Source organism: Plectropomus leopardus, chromosome 9, assembly GCF_008729295.1.
Source record: "Plectropomus leopardus isolate mb chromosome 9, YSFRI_Pleo_2.0, whole genome shotgun sequence".
NCBI classification, from domain to species: Eukaryota; Metazoa; Chordata; class Actinopteri; order Perciformes; family Serranidae; genus Plectropomus; species Plectropomus leopardus.
The window spans coordinates 4,903,299-4,922,129 of record NC_056471.1 but is presented as its reverse complement, the minus strand read 5'-3'; the positions used below and the strand labels follow the sequence as shown (position 1 = coordinate 4,922,129).

Here is an 18,831-nt window from a genome sequence, read left to right as displayed (position 1 = left end):
CTTTTTTTATTATTATTGAATCTATTAAATATACAGTGTGGACAAAAATAGTGAAGCGTGACAAATTTTTGCAAAGTCCAATTTGACTTTTCACGGTTAACAAGCTGAAACCAGAGAAAGCAGATTAATTTTCTTTCAACTGATTGATCATAGGACCCTCAACGACTCATAAAGAGATTGTAATCTCATTACACAAGGACCCATTCCCAGCACTGATATTTTTTAATGGCACATACAGAAACAAAAATACCAGAGTAAATTTCAAAATGTCAAGGCATCCTTTTAAGAGCAAAGGTGGGTTATTAAAAACCATAAATAAACAGCAAAAACAAACTTAAAAAAAAAAACAGTATGTACAGTACAGAGAGAAAAGAAGGGCAGCAAACACACTGTACATTTGTATTCTTAACTTTTAGATCAGGATAAAATACAAATTGGTATTGATTTCAAATGTTTGAAAAAGAAATTTGATAGAGAGCGTAATGTAAAATGACAAATTAAAACTATGATGAGTGATAAATAATACTGATAACTAACTTACTTGATTAATTACTTTTTCAGTCATTTGAAAACAAGTCAAATGTTATTTTATTCAGATCTAGAGGAAATGCAGGCACATTCTTCTTTTTTCCACAACATGTTTTCCTTCTTATTAGGCTAGTGCAATCGTCTCAAATGTATTACAGCAACTAACTTAGCCACGTTATGCTAACCTAATGGTAAACAGAGAAATAGATATTTCGCCACCTTTTAATTACAAGGTTCTATCTACGTTCTGAGCAGTTTTGAGATATTGAGCTTCAAGGTTCTGCATTCCCAGTAGCATAAATGAAATTAACCTTTTTGATTTCTAAATAAAAAAGCCCCAAAATGCAAATAACTTAAAAAAACACCTTTCACAATGTTAATAAGTCACAGAATAAGAATATATGAATACAAATTTTGACAAAAAAATCAGATAGAACTTAATATCTAGGGTGATGATTTATTAAAAGATTGAACAGTTGTAGTGTGTGTCCCTCCTCTCATGTACTTTGTGCTGGGATATGACCCAGCCCCCAGAAACCCTGAACAGAGCACATTTAGAAAATTGATAAATTGATGTCTTTGTGTGTGTGTGTGTGTGTGTGTGTGTGTGTGTGTGTGTGTGTGTGTGTGTGTGTGTGTGTAACCTCTGGCTCTGGGTTGTATGCCACAAATTTGCCTGTACATACAATGCAAGTGAACAGAGCGTTTCCTGGTATTGTACAGTAATGTCATTTTATTCACTTCTAACGTCTGCTTGATCCCACTGCTTCTGATACAAATGTGTCTCAATCTGAAGAATTTCTACATAAAAATAAATAAAACCTGGTACAGCTCAGACAATAGCAGTATGGATTTCGCATGGATTTGCACAGTGTTTAAGATGCTCAGTGGGATGAATTAATTAGGTCATCAGACTGTCAGCTTAGAGGGAACACCAGACTGAAATGCTCACTGATCTGAATTTTTTACACGTGGCATCCAAATACATTTATAGGATTGCTATAAGTAGGCTACAGTGTTAAAATAGGGTAAGATTCGGTGAGTGTGCTGCCATATCAAAGTGACAACACCACGTTCAGGCTTGTGGATTGAAAATTGAAAAGACTTTATAGCTCCAATACTGAGATAGTTCTGCATGTTATTCCGTCCACAGCCCAGCTGGGAGCTCACTCAGTGTAAAGCACTCTGCATCTCCGTGCACAGTAATAATGAATATGGCTTTCAACAGTGTTTTATATAGCCTGTATCATCATGGACTTATTCCCTTATACAGAAATCAAGCTAAAAAGTCCAATTGTACCCTACACTCCGGCTCTGGCTGTGAGGCAGTAGACATATATCCAGTATCTATACAGGGATCACAGTTTCTATCATGTTTTTCTGTCTTCTGCGAGACTGGAGGCAGTGATATTGATGTGGCAACACATTCTCACTCCCAACCCGTCAAATCCAGCCCTTGATCAGTGGCCACTTCAAACTATGATGCTCTAGCTATACCGCATGTGTCAGTTTTGGATGCTGAGGGATGATGTATCAATTTTGTCCTCTTTTAACCATAGCGTCTTTTCAAAATAAACCTCCGTCTTCACAGCAAAAGTAGGTTTCGTCACCAAAACTAATTTTGGTTTAGGTAACAGAACCACTTACGTAATTGAGCTAACAAGTGCATATGACGTAAGTATGAGATGTCTGCAATGCGACACATTTCTTATGTGAAGTTAACCAGGTGAAGTAGGTTTCACACATTAAATTAAGAGCAATCTCCAGGATGAAAGTCCTGTGTTTGTTTGACCTATCTGCACACACAGGGACTTTGTCACTCTTTATCAAGCCCCCAGGAACAGCGCCAGGCTTTGAAGCCAAGTTTTCAGGATTTGATCCATTTGGTCCGATATCATTTGAAAAGCCTAGAAGAGCCGCAAAATTAAATCATTGTGTCTAAACTGGAAGCTTAGCCACGTATCTGTTTGGCTGGCGGCAGAAAGCTGCTTGGACGCACTCTCAGTGGCCCTTGGCCACTGTAAGTCTCTGGTGCGCATGTTCTACGGACTACATATTGTGGAAGATCTGGGTACTTTCATACTGCCGAAATAGAGTGTTTATTGTTTCAAGCACTACTGAGCATCTTTCATAGCAATGAACTGGGTCTCACTCCAATTCTGTATCCAGGTCTCTTAAAACATCCATTCTCTTTATACTATGTCATTGCCGCAGTCAGTTTACACTGGAGATGATGCCTGGTGCATTTCATTATAGATGCTAAAGGGTGTCTTGTGCGTCACGATCATATGGCGACGGCCACTGACAAAGCTGCTGTATTCAACGCCTTGGGAAACAGAACGGACTGGATGTGGAGAGTACATTATTCAAACCAGAAAGAGTGTCTTTACTTCGAAAAATTGTCATTAAGGAATATGGAATTGCTGTTGCTGACCGGCTATTTTGAGTTCATACTGGATGTTTTTACATTTGCACACAAAGGGGGAGTTGGATAAGCCACTGTGCTAGAGGGTGAGCATAGAGGGGATATGTTTCCACCAGGATTAAATGAGAAAAGGGAGCCTTGCCTTGATGGCAAGGCTCCCTTTTGGCTCTTCTTTGTAGGAGAGTACATTTGTCCTGCATAAGGGTAAGAGGATCTTCCAGCCTCTGAATCAATACGTGACATGCTGTCTGACAACCTCTGGATGCTCCATTTTCAGGAAACCTTCATGTCAAGGTCTTCCTGCATAGGTCCTGTGAGCTCATTTAGACCTTTATGTCCCATATTCCATCCACATTAAGTTTGTCTAAGAAGTGTTTTCCCATCTTTCCCATGTATTTGTGATCTCACAGTGATTTTAAGTCAACTTGTGAAGTACTGACCCAGATACCTATCAGGTACATTAAAATTCGGAGTCAAAAAGAGTCTCATTCAACCTTTTAAATAGTTGATATTTCTACATGATCTCGATTGGTTAAAATACTTAAAACCTCCTTGCTACTTATGCCTGACTAAGTCCTTAAAACCAAGACAGAGGCAGCTTTTTAAGGCAGTAGGAAAAAGGTCATGAAATGCTGCTTTCAGCTCAGATGTGGATGAATATCAAAGGCAGCAAAAATAAGACTCTTCTGATATGTTGCCTCCAAATGTTGCTTAGCAATGGCTGTCATAAACACCAAACAGGGGCAGGGAACAACAGCCTAGCATCAAGACTGTTTGTTGTAGATCCTTAAATGACTCATCGCTTGTGTTTGCCTGTTCACTGGGCAGAGTGAAAGAATTCACTTTATGTCTGTTTTGAATAAACGGAAGAATTTCTACACTATGTTGTAGTCTAAAAGGCAACATCGTCTCATTTCTGAATTGTTAATAAATCTTCTTTCGTCACCCCTCCTCCCTATCCTCATCCTCAAGAATCACAATATGTATGATGTTTACATCCCCTGTCCTCCTCTTCCTTGAAACACGTTGCTCTAAGAGTCAGCCTCAACCTCCCATTTCCCCTCCCAAACCAGAAAAGTTGCACTTAATTTAAAAGACTCTTGTTTTAGCCTCACTCTCCCATCATCCCTCCTATCCTCTTCCTCCACATGCACAGTTACTCTTCTCTCTTCCCCTTCCATTATGCCTCCCACTCCTCCTTTTTCTCAACACGGACAATTACTCTTTGTTTCAGTCTCTTGTGTGAGTCGGACTCTCCCGTCCTCTCTCTCCACGTCCCGGTAGAGCAGGGATTTCTGGGCTTTCAGGCGGCAGGCCAGCGACATAAAGATAGAATCGACGTTCTGACTCTCTCTCGGGTCCTTGGCGGACGTCTCAAACAGCAGCATGTTGTGGGAGTCGGCGAACTTTAATGCAGTGTTTGAGGGCACCTAGGAGAGCATGAATGTTAGTTTGTAAACCCTATTAAATCTATAGGGTGGTAAATAATTTATTGTATTGTGGTTCTCCCTTGAGTACGCTCACCTGTATTTGGTCCACGAGGTCACACTTGTTTCCCACCAGGACTCGAGGCACTGATGCCGAGACTCGATGGCCATTACATTCCTGGAGCACAACAGAGTATAGCTTTATAAACTTAAAAACTGTGGCCACGTTCATGTAATATGTAAGCATCAATATCAGCGGCTAAGTGGAAAAAATGCCTCTTGGCTGTAATTATGAGGTATTTATGACAGCTAAAATATGTCCCACTTGGTGAAAAAACTTGATAGTGCCAAAATGACTGAATAGCTACCATTCCCAACAGCTCAATTTAACTAAAATCCAATACTAACACTAATAGAATTGATTCAGCCAACTTCAATAGAACTATAAAGCCTGCCCAGTGTGTTTATACCTGTAAGCTACAGGTTGAGCACTGGAATAAAGCATCTTAAACAGCTATACTACCTCTGCAACCAAAAGAATTTGCATGTGATGTAGGGGTGTAACTTTTTATTGAAAATCAAACTATGGTGCAAACTTGAGACAAAATGCCAGTAATATCATTTTAAAGCGGGAGCTCAGGTTACCCCTTTGAGAATGGCCATGCCAGTTGTCCCTCTCTTAAAATGTAGCCTATAGAGCATTATTTTGCCCCCTTCCCGGAAAGCTATGCCAACATGGTACCAGTGCCTTAGGGGCCAATTGCACTAAGATGCACTGCGCCAGGCGTGACTGCTCCAAAAATGCCTTGGAAGCACATCTGAAGAAAACAGCTGCAGCACCTATGGGGCGGGGCTGTGTGCGTATACTGCGTGCACATGGCCAAAAGTGACAATGACAAGTGGTGTGACCCTGCACCTTGAGCTGAAAAGTTACAAATATTTAGATAATATATTTTCACCTTTTTGCGTGCACAAAAACTACCAGAAAAACGCATTGTGCAGTAGCAAGAGAGAAGCAACCGACAGGCATACTTTACCATAAGGATGCAATGATTTTGCTGCTGACGCTTTTCGAGTGAAGCATCTCAGTGTAATCGACCCTCTAGATTGTCTATTTTCACATTACAAATTAAGATTAAAAAATGTGCACCCATTAAAGACAGGGGCAGCAATTGCACCTGTGTGTTGCTTGGAAAACATTTTGCGAAATGCACTACATGTCTTGGGTGCAAATGATTTTTGGTTAAAAAGAAATTATTGCTCTTTAGTTGCTGTGTGTTTATCTTTAGAAATATCACCAGATATATGCAGTGAATGTTCTATAAAAGCAATATGATTCCCATAGCTGTGCTAAAATCACTCTATACCACGGCCTCTCAGGGCTTATTGCTTAATTTTACAACGGCTAGTTAAACTACTCTGCAACCAATACAACTTGTATGTGATCTATAGGTTCAACTTTTTATTTGAAATTCCAGCTATAGTGTGAACTTGGAGAAATAATTAAATATCCACTCATAATCATCTTTAGTGGTGGGTGTTTGTTAATTAGTTTAATCACTGAGCTATTACATACCCAGCCGTCCACAGCAAATTTAGTCACTGTTGTATGAACGCAAAAAGGAGAACTAGCTAGCCATGTTGAACACTCAATCGTGACACTAAACATCTGCAAAGTGATAGGCGGAAACATTTTGGATTCAACATCATAGATTCAAAAGTATTCGAAAAATGCGAAGCTGTTCTCTGTCTTTTAAATGTTACAGCAACAATAACAAATCTTAAGTCACCTGTTAGCATGTGACTTAAGTGGAGGCTAATGGAATCAAATTTAAAATGTAATGTGACTATAGACTATGTTACGTAATTTTGACTCATCATGGCAGGAAAAGCACGGGTTTGGCTACTAACATGAACCATGACATGCAAAACACCAGAATCCACAAAGTTGCTAAATAAATGGAATGTAACTGCTAATTAGCATTATTTATTACACCTGTGCTTTCACTGTCAAAATGGCTGCCATGTCAAAGTAACTGTATTACTGTTGCAGACATTGTTGTTTTACAACCACTATTGCTGTCTATGACTACTTCTACCTTTGATAGTAGCTAAAAGAACTACTTGCTACTACTAGTATGACCAATTACTAACACTACTAGTAGCCTAGTCATTTTAATAATATTAATACTGCTGATGCAACACTTAGTGACTAAAGATTGTTTATATTATTTAAACTTTTAACTGTAGGAGTAGCACACACAGGAAAGATGCTTCCTACATACACATCTGCACAAACCACTTTAAAAAATGAATTTTCTGAGTGAAGTCACAGTGCACCTTTTTGTTGGCTTGCTCACAGCAGTTGTCAGACTTGCTGCAGCATTAGCATTCAGAGAAGCAAAGGGTGCTTTGTGATGGAAACATCACAGTGTCAACTCAATGGCTAAAATATAGTCTTGGGGTTGAGCCAGTGGGAGCATTGGAAACTGGAGAGATGCCGATGATGCTCAAGAGAGCATTACGTAGTGCCTACAACAAAGACATGAGTTACTATGGTGCATAGTAACTTGACATTGACCCTTTCTGTGCTGACAAAGACTGTTTGATTGTTTCGTAATGTTCTGAGGCAGTTACCAACCTCTATCCATGTCTGCAGGTTGCGGAAGGAGGCCATCTTGGTGACATCATACACAAAGACCACAGCATGGACATTACGGTAGTAGTGTTCCACCATGGATTTCCGAAAGCGCTCCTGGCCTGCTGTGTCCCATACCTGCACCTGTGGAGATAGACAACATGAGACTGTGTTAAATATGACTCAAGAAAGGTGAGTGCTTTCTGTTTTGAAGTGTCTGTGGCTCTCAGAACATCCAGACTAGTGATAAACATGTCATGTTATAGCAGAGTTCACTGCACATCATGTAGGTGCAAGGCTATCAAAAAACAGCACAGATGAGGAAAAAATGTAATGCTTGCACACTTTCTCCATACCACACAAGTTCAATTAAGCCAACGTTTCGATCCTATTGGATCTTCGTCAGGTCCAATGTTTGAACAAATGAAATCACACTTATATTTATACATAATGCACACCAATAGGCTCACAAGCTCTATGGTGGCAGGTGTATTTAACCATCTGTACCATTTGGGGTGGTGAAACAATTAAGAAGCAACAATCAAATAAATGACACAGAAAACACTTAAAAAAAAGAACACAGGAAAAAAAAAACAGTACTGTCAAGGCCACAGTACAAAACATCAAATCTATCTCAATTGATAAAAACACTATATTAAGTTTCTTTATATCAAACTTCATCTTTATATCAAAATACTTCGTGTTAAAATCCATCATCAGTCTACATCACCTACGTTCAAAATTGTATTAAAATAAGGTTAAGGGAGAACGGACGTAATCTCCAATACAGACAAAAAAGAAACCACAAAAACAGATCAAAGTTCAGTAACAGGTAGGTGTTGTCCCTCATCGGGATTTTTATTCCTTTATTGGAGCATGCCCTTTTTTCTTTTATTGGAATCTGACCTTTTTCCTTTAATGTCACAGCAGAGAGACAGAATCCAGCCACCTGAGGTTATTACAAATAAAAATCACAGTAAATTAGAATACAACTACAAATATCAACCTGGCTACAGTGAGTTGTCGAAGCGTATAAGAGCTTACAAGAACCAGTACATAACACTGTACCATGTCATCAGGAAAGAGTGATCAGTGGGCTTTCTGCTTAATCAATTACAAGGCCACAGGCAGGTTTATTCTGTGCCTAGGCAGTAATTATCATATACTGTATAATGATAAGCAAATTCAATCATATTCACAAACAAACATAACAAATTGTCATTATAATAATCACTGTTTCTAGTATTATGGTGTACTGCAGTTTTGCATGTAGTTTGATTAAGTGGCATTACTGTAGAATAGCAGAAGCTGTTGCTCAACTGCTGTGGGTACATACAATCTTAAACACTGTAATGTCTCTGTTTCATAGCCTTCAAATGTATTAAAAAGCAGAAAACTAGAAACTGGAAAACTGGGCTCGTATGTCTTAAAAAAGTCAGTAAAACCACAGTATAGTAGGCCATGTCATGAAAACAGTCATAAAAACTTTTTCTGTATTGCCATTAATCAAATATAATACAAGTAGTTCCAACCAAGCAATCTGATTGGTCCACAAGACATTTAGAATGTGCTCAAATATGCATGACAGCAAACCGAATCACTCCGCCATTTCTTTATCGCTGCTCTTCAAGAAACCACATGATAATCGTACCATTTGAGGCCAGGGACAAGGAGCGTTTTAGAACAGCAACAATGAACATCAATTTCACTACATCGAAGAGTGAAACTAACAGCCAACTCACTAATAATATAAACTATAAACTAACACAAAGATGACAAAAAACAGCATAAACCATCATGTTCACACACATTACTACAAACACTGACAAAAAGTGACATTTGCGTGTATGAATATTAAACAGCAAACTTCACTGCAAAAACTACTCAGTCCAGACCTAGGCATGATGTAAAATATAGGCTAAGTGATTGGGGCCACGGTGAAAATGGTATTTTTGAAAGGCTTAAACATCATCAAGAAGCAGAACGAAGCAGAATATTTCATTTGATAACATGTTGTGAACTTTGGAAATTATTTTCTTTTTTTTTCATTCATTTTGTCTTTTGGATTTTACCTTGCTCTTGAGTTATTGGAAATGTTTTTCATCCTCCAGTATCCTCCATAAGCTGTGCTGTGACACAGAGCTACAAGCTTAAAAATACAGGTAAAGTTTGTAGATGTGGTAGCAAAATCTGTGTATGAAAAATGATTTTTTTTGTCAGCAGATACCTTATTGTAACAAGCAAACTGAGGATTTCTTTGTTTATATCTGGTGTATTTATTTAGTTTGGGATTCCCCTCAATCTCTAGAAAGCATAAACACAAGTTGGCCTGCGGACTCAACAGGGACTAGAAAATGTGTCAGACTGTGTATTTCCATGAAAACTGAGATAACAGTCACAAAAAGCTTATCATTTTGAGAGCTAATCGCCCAAAACATGCATACATTTTGATAATACATTTCTATTTTGTTGGTAATAGTTGTAAAATTGCAATATTACACTTGAGTGTAATAATGTGTAATCAGCTCCATAAAAAGGCACTCAGTGAAAACTTTTGACTCAAAATGCTCTCAGATGGTCAGTTTAACAGCAAAGTCTAAAAATAATGTCCCTGGCACTATCTCTCAGTCAGTACACCTGTGGAGCTTCTCTACAGCTGTGCAGCATTTGATGCGTCAGATTTAACCAGAGGAACAAAGAGGAAGTGAGCCCCTCCCCACCATGGCTCATGCTAGGTCACTCATTTTAATAAAAGATGAATAAATAATAAAAAGTAAAAGTTCCTCCCATGCTGATACGTTCTTTGCACTTTTGAATTAGTTAATTTTATCTGTGATCATTAAAATAAAATGCAGATACAGGTAATCTGCAAAATGCGAAATATTGGCCCCGATAATCAGTCAGGCCAATAATTTGCCGACCCCTACTTTTTATACAAATAAAAGAACATAAGTGGCCAAATAAAGTCAAATTAGTCAAAATAATTAATAATTAATAATAACAAATCTCATTGTGTGGACAGAAGTCTGCCTGTCAGTATCCATGAATCTCAAACTTGAGAATCATTGCCCGAATTTTAACACCTTACTCTGTAATCTTTATGTAGTGCTTTACTATTTTTAGTCCTCTGCAGCTCATAACATTTGTCGGTGCCAGTCTGTATGCTGCTCTTATTTACCTGCCAGAGGACAGGAGAGGAAAGACAATCACCTAGCCACAGTATATCTATGTACTGTTAGTTTTAAGTAATTAAATAATTATTACATTATATCTAAACTGTAAGTTAAATTTGACTCGTGTTGCCACAGAGTCAGCTCATAACCTTTTTAAAAGCCCTACTGCTCCAGTGAAATAGCCTAGTCTTTATACTTCAGAAATGAAAAGTGAAAGTGTCCACTGCAGAGGCCATGAAATCACCATCTGGATGACACTGGAGTTTAGCTCTCCTGTACCAGTTCTGGCAATAAATGACCCTGACGCCTGCTGGATCTAAAACACCTGCCTGCTTGTAAACCTTCAGTTCACACAATACAACCACCCGTGTTGACGTGATGCAAGATAAAATAAATCTTTTACTGAAACTTGTCAGCCCTTGAAGCAGCAGTTTTCAAGACATAGGACATTAAAACAGAATAACCAACACACTGAGAAGTTTGCTACTCTTAGAGCCCTGCCATAAACATCTTCAGTCTGTCCTGACTACATCTGGGATCATTACTATGAAAAGGACATACTCCCAGGGCTGGCCCTAGACTTTGGGGGGGCCCAGAGCAGGATTTGGTTTATGGGGCACCCCTCATTGTAACATGTTGACATGACACTGAATTGACACTGATTTCGCATGCCACTGAGCTTTATTTTCACTAGATTTTGGCAAAAACAGCTAAAAATATTGTCAGTTTTTGGTTGGAAAGGTTAACGTTTTTGTTATTGTCTCCTGTTCATTAAAAAGACCTTTCTAGACCAGCGGGCCCTAAGCGACGGCCTATATCTATTCATGAGTATGAATAATAATGCATATTCCCTCGTGGGAGTAAATATGATGATTCGGAAAGTGTACATTCCTGATAATTCTCTTGTGAAGTGGAATTGTGTCCTGCAGTTAAGGCCAGGAGGTCACCAAGAAGTCCTGATTGATGTTTTTTTTTCTCACCATTTTCTGAAATTTGATAAACCAAAAAAAAACAAATCGACTAATCAAGAAGTTCAGTGACAAATCAATTAGCAATTAAACTACTACTGCATACTGTATGCGAATGTGTTTTGAAGAGAATTTGAATGATTCAGACACGCTGACCTGATGCTCAGTGTGTGAGTCAGCATTAGGGGGCATCTGGAGGTTGCAGACAGACTGTTCCCCTGAGACAGACGGGCGAGGGGGGAGCACGCACACACATGTGCATGTGTATGCGTGATGTAGAGGTTTACCAGCTCAGTTAGGAGGGGGAAGCTATGTACATTATTTAACAGAGTAAGAAATCTATTTAAAAAAGTCTTATACTCAGTTACAGGTCATCCAAAGAATAAATGAAGATGTGACTAAATGCTCAACATATGAAAGCTTAAATCTCGACTAATCTTATCTGCTGTCTTAGCCTGTTATTGTTGCACTTAAACTGATGTTGCTACATCTGCCATGAGCATCGCTTTAGGGATGCTGGAAATCATTAAAATTTAATTCAGCATACAAGGATAATATTACAGTACTATGGCCTACATTTCTAATGCTGTTGGTTGTACATGATATGATATGTGATGCATTACATTCTTACAATAGATGGCTGATCTTATTTATGTGTTTTAAAGGGCAAATTGTTCATACCATTAGTTACTTTGTCTCTTATAGCTAGAAGGATTTTTCCCCCAATTTATACTTATACAGCATAGGTAGGGTAAAATTTCTTAAAAGGTATTGATCTGGAAATTATCAAAAATTTGAGAGATTTTTTTCGGAAAACTATAGTAATAATTCTTAAAATTATTTCTATAATGGATGGTGGAAATCATTAAAAATTAACTCAGAAAACAATACATGCTTAACTTTTTAGCACTTCCTTGATGTTGTTTATTTGTTTTCTTTTTTACTTTTTCTTTTATTATTTTCCAATTTTTTTTTCACAAGTTTTTTCTGATTTATCTGGGCCATTTCATGTTAGGATGCTCATCACCCTCCAATGTTATAGAAAGAAATCGAGCCCATATGCTCAGGTTTCAAAGGGTTCACATAAAAAGACAACACAAAATTGTAGCTTAAAACAACCACTGTCAAACCTGTAAACACACATTCATTTCTCCAGAAAAATATCCCAGCTAGCAGGGAACGTTCTTACGACATTGGCTAATGTTACCTAGAAGGTGCAATAATGTCTTTAACAAAATGTTTTAATCTAATGTTCAAAGAATGTTTTCAGGAAGTTTATCATTTCAAGTAATTTTCCTATAAGGTTAAATGCTAAAACATAACGTTATAACTGCAACATTCTGAGGATGTTTTGGTGATGTTGACGGGGACAGATCATCGAATGTTCTTTTATAAAACATTCCCACAATGTTACCTGAGAACAAAGGAAGAACATTTTCAAAGCAACATTCAAAACATGTTATTGAGGCCAGAGACTACAGACCATTTTTTAAAGGAAAATGTAATATAATGTTAACAATAAAAACATTTTAAATTGTTTTTTTTTTTAGATGTTTATAGAGAATGTTGCCCTAACTTTAAGAATAACGTTCTGGGAACTAAAAGAAAACTTGCTGTTGAAAACATTACTAAAACATTGCATTGGTTGCATTGTACCATTCTTGGATCGGTTTTAGAACCAAATTTGCTAGCTGGGATGTCTCCCAAACACCCACTGGATCATACAAATAACACTCATTGTCTTTTTCCTCTGCTACAAAGAATCACTGTTGTCCAAGCGTGTTACATTTCTACAATATAATTACAATTCGAATTGAAAAGTATCAGTATTGGAAAAGGCTCTAATATGTGGTCTGATGTTTAGTGAGGATGAAATGAAAGAATAGGCCGTGTGTGATCCACTGGCAGACTTTGAGCTGCAGCTGATCAACAAAAAGAAAAGAGGAGGAGGAGGAGGAGGAGGAGGAGGGAGGAAACACCGCTGCTCCACATCCAGCCCCTCTGTTGCTTTTACCTTGATCGTCTCCCCTTCAATCTCCACCGCCTTCTCCCGGAAATCCACGCCGATGGTGGCCTCGGTCTTGTCGGGGAAGCTTCCCCCGGTGAAGCGGAAGGTGAGGCACGTCTTCCCCACGTTGGAGTCCCCGATGACGATGATCTTAAAGATCCGCGTCTGGATGCTCAGCTCCAGGGAGGATGTGCTCAGATCCACGGAGGATGTGATGCTCGGGGCGGCATCGTTGCTGCTGCTGGCTCGGCTCCGGCTGGCTCGCTGTAAATCCATGGACGATGTCAGGATCGTCACATTGTCGTCCGCTCGGTTCCTTCGACTGATCACTTTCCCTCCTCCACCACCTCCTCCTCCTCCGCCGCCGCCCGGAGCTCGGGTCTCCTCCTCCGGTGAATCGTTGGTCATTGTGCCGGAGGAGGTGATGCGCAGATCGGTGTGCGTGTGTGGAGAGCAGAGGGGGTGGACGGATGGATGGATGAGTGAAGGGAGGGGAAAGGAAGAGGAAGGAAGGAGGAGACCAGAGATGTAACAATACCAGCGGTGCGCTCCTTTAGCAGCTCAGTGTGGCCTTAAAGGGAGAAGCATTGTAAAAGAGGAAAATCAGTTTTATTGGTGTAGATGCTAGATAAAAAATAATAGTTATTTAAAATAATTATTCTCCAGATGAAAACGTATGCTATAAGAGACAAAAAAGTACCCATAGAAATCAAAGTGAAGTGACACAATGGTAGCAACATGTAGCCTAATATAAAGAGCCTAAAATCACTAAAATGACACTACACTGTAAAATCTGACAAGTTCATTTTACTTAAAATATATATAGGAAACAGATTGCACTGAAAAATCTAAGTAGGCTATATATAACTTATAGTCTTAAATTATGTTTGCTTTATATGTATTGTCAAGGTAGCTTAAAATTTAGTGATATTTACTTAATTTTATGAAGTTGTTGCAACTTAAAAATGACAAGTTTAATTAAATCAACCTTTCTAAGTTTCAGTAACTTCAATAAACCAAGTTTATTGTAGTATAGATCTGTAAGCTGCTGATCGCAAACCAGCAGTCATATTTCTATATTCTTACACATGTTAATGTGTTGGCTGTCAATCAAAGGCTGACATAATGTGGAACTGCTTTGTGTTTTTACTTTGTTAGAAGTTGCCACAATATTATCAGTTTCAGAGTCACGCCATGGGTACCACAATTTAAAGCTTCTCATGGATTTGTTTTCCAAGCAACCAAGGGTGGAACGTTTGCTACTATCAGCTGACATTTTATAAATATTACAAAACACAAAACATCTATTGACAAACTTGAAAACACATACTCATTTCACAACCATAATCTGTCCAAAATCATTTGTCTTAATTTGGTAGTACATCCAACCGACCTCACAACCACATACTCCTTGGATGGAGTATCTTGGAAAAATAGAGTGCTCACTGACACAGATTATATTTATCAAATGCATGAAAAACTCTCTAACTGAAACTGGTGAAAAATGAGAGCAAAAACAGTGTTGTGTGTGAATTTTTGTCCAGTAGGCTGATTCTGTTTCTGGTAATTTATAGGCACTTGAATTTTACTGGAGTATTTCAATTTGATGCTATTTTATTCTCCTATGCCATGCATTTAAGAAGGAATGTTATAAATGTCTAATCCACTCTATTTATTTAACAGCAATAGTTACTTCAGATTAAGAAAAACACAATAAGCTTATAAAATGTATTGCTTTGTTAAAGGTTAAACCAGAAGGTCTCTACCTTTCTGGGTTGTTGACCCCTTGCAAAAATCACTAAAAAGTGTGTTGTTGGGGACCCTTGCCAAATGTCCATGAGTTGTTAGCATATTATCCACCAAAGAATGATTTCCCCTCCAGGCTGCAGTTAAAGCCAGGAGGTCACCAAGAAGTCCTTCAATATTTTCATACATTAATTCAAAGACTTAATTCCAAACACTAAATGCAAATTTGTGTTGCATGACTTTGTTATTTTTCTCTCCTGTCCCATTAATCACCAGGCAATGCATCAGTCAACAGTGACACATCAGTATTAACAATAGTATTAGAATTAAATTAAGTTCTAATTCCAGATAATATACTAGAATAATCCACAAACTGTATTTCTGACTATAATTCAGCTGAAAATAAAATAAAAAATCCAACAAAAACAACAACCATAAAACAATGTGATTGTGGCTACCAGTTGTTTTAACAGAGAGAGAAAGTGAAACAGATTTTCTCACACTTTCTAGTCATGTGACCTGCTCAGCTGGTCATATTATCACATTCCACAAACCAACATGGCTGTAATGAAATGGCTTGCAGTGTCAGGAGGCCTGATCAGCTTGCTCATCAAGATGCAAAGAAAGGAATACATAAGTCCTTTTTTAAAAAAGTAACAGCTGAGGGGTTTCTCACACAGTTACCCGACATGATCTGTTTTAGTCCGTCCTTATTTATTCAGAACAAGCAGGTGTCATGATGCAGAATCAATACCTGCTCGCCTGCCTGGCTACAGAGAGGGCTGCTGGGTAAAAGCTAACAAGGTCAAACTGCAAAGCACTAACACATGATCTTACATCTTATGTTAGGTCATGTTGAGCAGGTGCAAAGGAAGGAGGACAACAGGAGCTGAACCTATGATTTTTGTAGTTTATGAGATGAATTTACACAAAATGATTTGAGTTATACCCCTTTCCCACCAAAACGAGTCTGTCTGTCTTCTGTGTGTGTGTGTGTGTGTGTGTGTGTGTGTGTGTGTGTGTGTCTGTGTGTGTGTGTGTGTGTGTCTGTGTGTGGATGGGTGTGTATGTGGGTTTTTTTTGTGTGTGTCTGTGAGGTGTCACAGACAGGCTGGAGAACAGGCAAACAGTAGAAAGCAGCATGGAAAGAGATCTGTGGAAACTTTACAGTGGTTACTTCTCTTTATATATCTCTTACATATTTACTATCTCTTTCAAACTCGGTGCAGACTGACTTGGAGACTTGGAATAATATTTGAGCGCTGCTTAGGTGGAGACTGAGGGTAATTAGTGATGCCGCATCACTGCATCGCGCCATTCGAGGAGCTAAAATTACCACAAATACCACCATCGGAGATGGAGGCCATAAACACCATGCCTACCGCAGAGTCATTTGACGTGGTTGTGAGTGCCAATTGTATACATTTCCATTGCATTAAAAAGCCAGATGTTAGAAGGTGTCAGTGGGTTTTTTGTGCAGTGGGAATGAGGCTTTACTGAGTCATTATTGGTTTCAAAAAGTACATGGCATTGCCATCCAAAATTATAATATTTTAACTCTTTGCCATTCTCTGAAAATGAATTTCCAACCCAATGTCACATTTCTTCACACAAAGAGAAAACACAGGTGATCTGGACAATTACTGGCCATTACTGGCATAATTACATAAAATAATTTTATTTAATGTATTTAATTTTCATTTTTGTACACAAAGTGATGTCACAAATGCAACATATCTCCATGCTTTTTGTTTTGCTGTCCTACCATTCCGTCGGGCTGTTTGTTTTTCCTGCGAGATGTCCGTCTGACTTATTTCATGTGAATGCATTCATCCTGAGGGGAACATGGCATGTTTACCAAATGTTACTCCAGTAGCTGTTATGACTGATGAACAGAAATGTCAACCTTATGATACCCTGATTTGAAAAAAAAAACCGAGAGGTTTACCAGAGTCATTAAGATTTGTCTTCTGTGCAAAAATGTTGGCAATCCATTCAATAGTTTGGACCAAAGTTGTTGGCTAACTGACTGAAATGGCCTTTCTGGGAGCCATGCTGCTAGCTTGGCTAAAAATAATATTTCAGCCATAACAATTAACAGCTGCCTTTCCTGCAGTTTTGTTCTCAGTCTCTCAGTCTATTAATATATTTCCCCCTCTGATCAGTATGTAAGTAACATGCTTGCAATTAGCCAATACTCTTTCAGTGGTGCAGATTCTATCCATTATGTTGATATTTGATGATGGGAGATAATGTGGAAACAGCTTTTTCAGAATGTTTGAAACGCTGATTTTGGAGGAATTAATTAAATGTGAGAAAGAAAGCAAATGTCACTCACCGTGTGATACGTAGCTGCGTGAAGTGCCGTCGTATGTTAGAGCTGCTTTGCTTTCATTTTGACTAACAGCAGCCAAAAAAAACAAACATGAAGTGCACACTCACATGCACTCATACAGAACGCACGTGTATACACTCGCCCTGTCTGTTTATATCAGACTGAAATGCAGACAGAAATACCAAACACTTGTCCTGTTTTCCCTCTCTAAGTCAATGTCTCTCTTACACACACACACACACACACACACACATTAACAAAGTGACACACACACAGGCACGCCGCTCACTGTGTTCAACAATCCCTCACACACAGACACAATCTCTTCCTCACAGACATCCACACTGTCTCTCAAAGAGACACACATAATCTCTTTCTCACACACACACACGGACACAACAAACACACACACACACACACACACACACTTGCGCTGTGTTGAACAGTCCCGACGCTTGTGTCTGACAAAGCTCCCTTCTTCCTCACTCAAAGACCCGTTTGTCTGGAAGCGAGGCTCAGTGGGACATTCACATTCTGGTGAACACAAACCAAGGGTGAAATATAGCATGCATTTACATACATACACACATTTGGATACATGCATACATGCCAAAATAATGTTGTGGTTTCACACTTGTGGCACAACAAACACGTGTGCCACATACAAACTAAGTCAACAAGTAAAATTATGTGTATTTTGATTATTAAAAGCATTACCTCAAGAACAAAATAGAACATAGCCTATGATAAAAAAGTAATGCCATGATTTTACTGCTAACATCTCAAATTAAATTTGATAACACACAGGGTCTGGTCACACAGGAAAGTGGCAGGGTGAAATAACCTGTGCCCCTTCACAAAGAGACGTATATAAAGATGGACAAGGTGTTTCCACTTCCTCCGACTGTACAAAAGTTAAGCTTAAATATCCCAGACGTGGCTGTTGCCATCTTGGATCTTTTGGAGCCAGACTCTGTGCTGTAGCATTTGGGAAATGGAGCCGTGATATTAAGTTCCCACCCACAAACCTGTGCGACGCAATCACGACAAGTCCCATTGGTCACTAGCAAACAGATTGACACATACAGCTGTCAATCACCCCCTTTTTTATAGCATTTAAGTGCATTAAGAATTAGCCTACCTAAAATGACAGAAACCATAATTTGGAAAAAATTTATTTGACGTTCACTTGATTGCTAAGTTTGGTCCATGTCCCATTTGCTAACATGGAAGGGCAGACTTTATGACATATACTGGAGCCAGCCACCAGGGGACGATAGAGATAGCTTGGCTTCACTTTTGGTGAGCTGTCGTGTTGTCCATCTTTATATACAGTTATTGGTCATGGTATCTGATTGTATAAGCTTGGTGATGTAGTGACAGTGCTCTCTGGGCTAGTAGGTGAACTTCTGCAGCAGGTAAGCTAATCACTAACACGCTAGCTAGCCAGGTTTATGCTAGTCAGCTGTCGGAGCTTCTCTTTATTTTCTTTGTACTTTGCTGTTTACTTCATCCTGGCATTTTGTTTACCATTTCTTTGTTCAATATAAAGTCTTTAGAGCTCTCAGAGCTAACAAGTTTGC

General features: G+C 38.8%; 1 protein-coding gene across 1 annotated transcript; it reads right to left on the bottom strand.

Moving 5' to 3' along the window:
* Positions 1 to 2,379: 2,379 nt before the first annotated feature.
* On the bottom strand, positions 2,380 to 17,444 carry rab33a (RAB33A, member RAS oncogene family). The gene is made up of 5 exons (XM_042493361.1): positions 17,252 to 17,444; positions 13,174 to 13,738; positions 7,022 to 7,162; positions 4,478 to 4,558; positions 2,380 to 4,383 (listed from the first exon to the last, which is right to left on the bottom strand). The coding sequence occupies exons 2-5, from the start codon at positions 13,573 to 13,575 to the stop codon at positions 4,159 to 4,161; spliced, it is 849 nt and encodes a 282-aa protein (XP_042349295.1). The 5' UTR covers positions 13,576 to 13,738; positions 17,252 to 17,444; the 3' UTR covers positions 2,380 to 4,158.
* Between the last annotated feature and the right edge of the window lie 1,387 nt (positions 17,445 to 18,831).

Coding starts and splice junctions, on each gene's coding strand:
- rab33a (XM_042493361.1), bottom strand. CDS start 13,575: ATGACCAACGATTCACCGGAGGAGGAGACCCGAGCTCCGGGCGGCGGC. Junction 4,559..7,021: donor ACCTGCAGACATGGATAGAG/GTTGGTAACTGC, acceptor GTTGTGCTCCAG/GAATGTAATGGCCATCGAGT. Junction 4,384..4,477: donor ACCTCGTGGACCAAATACAG/GTGAGCGTACTC, acceptor ATGCTCTCCTAG/GTGCCCTCAAACACTGCATT.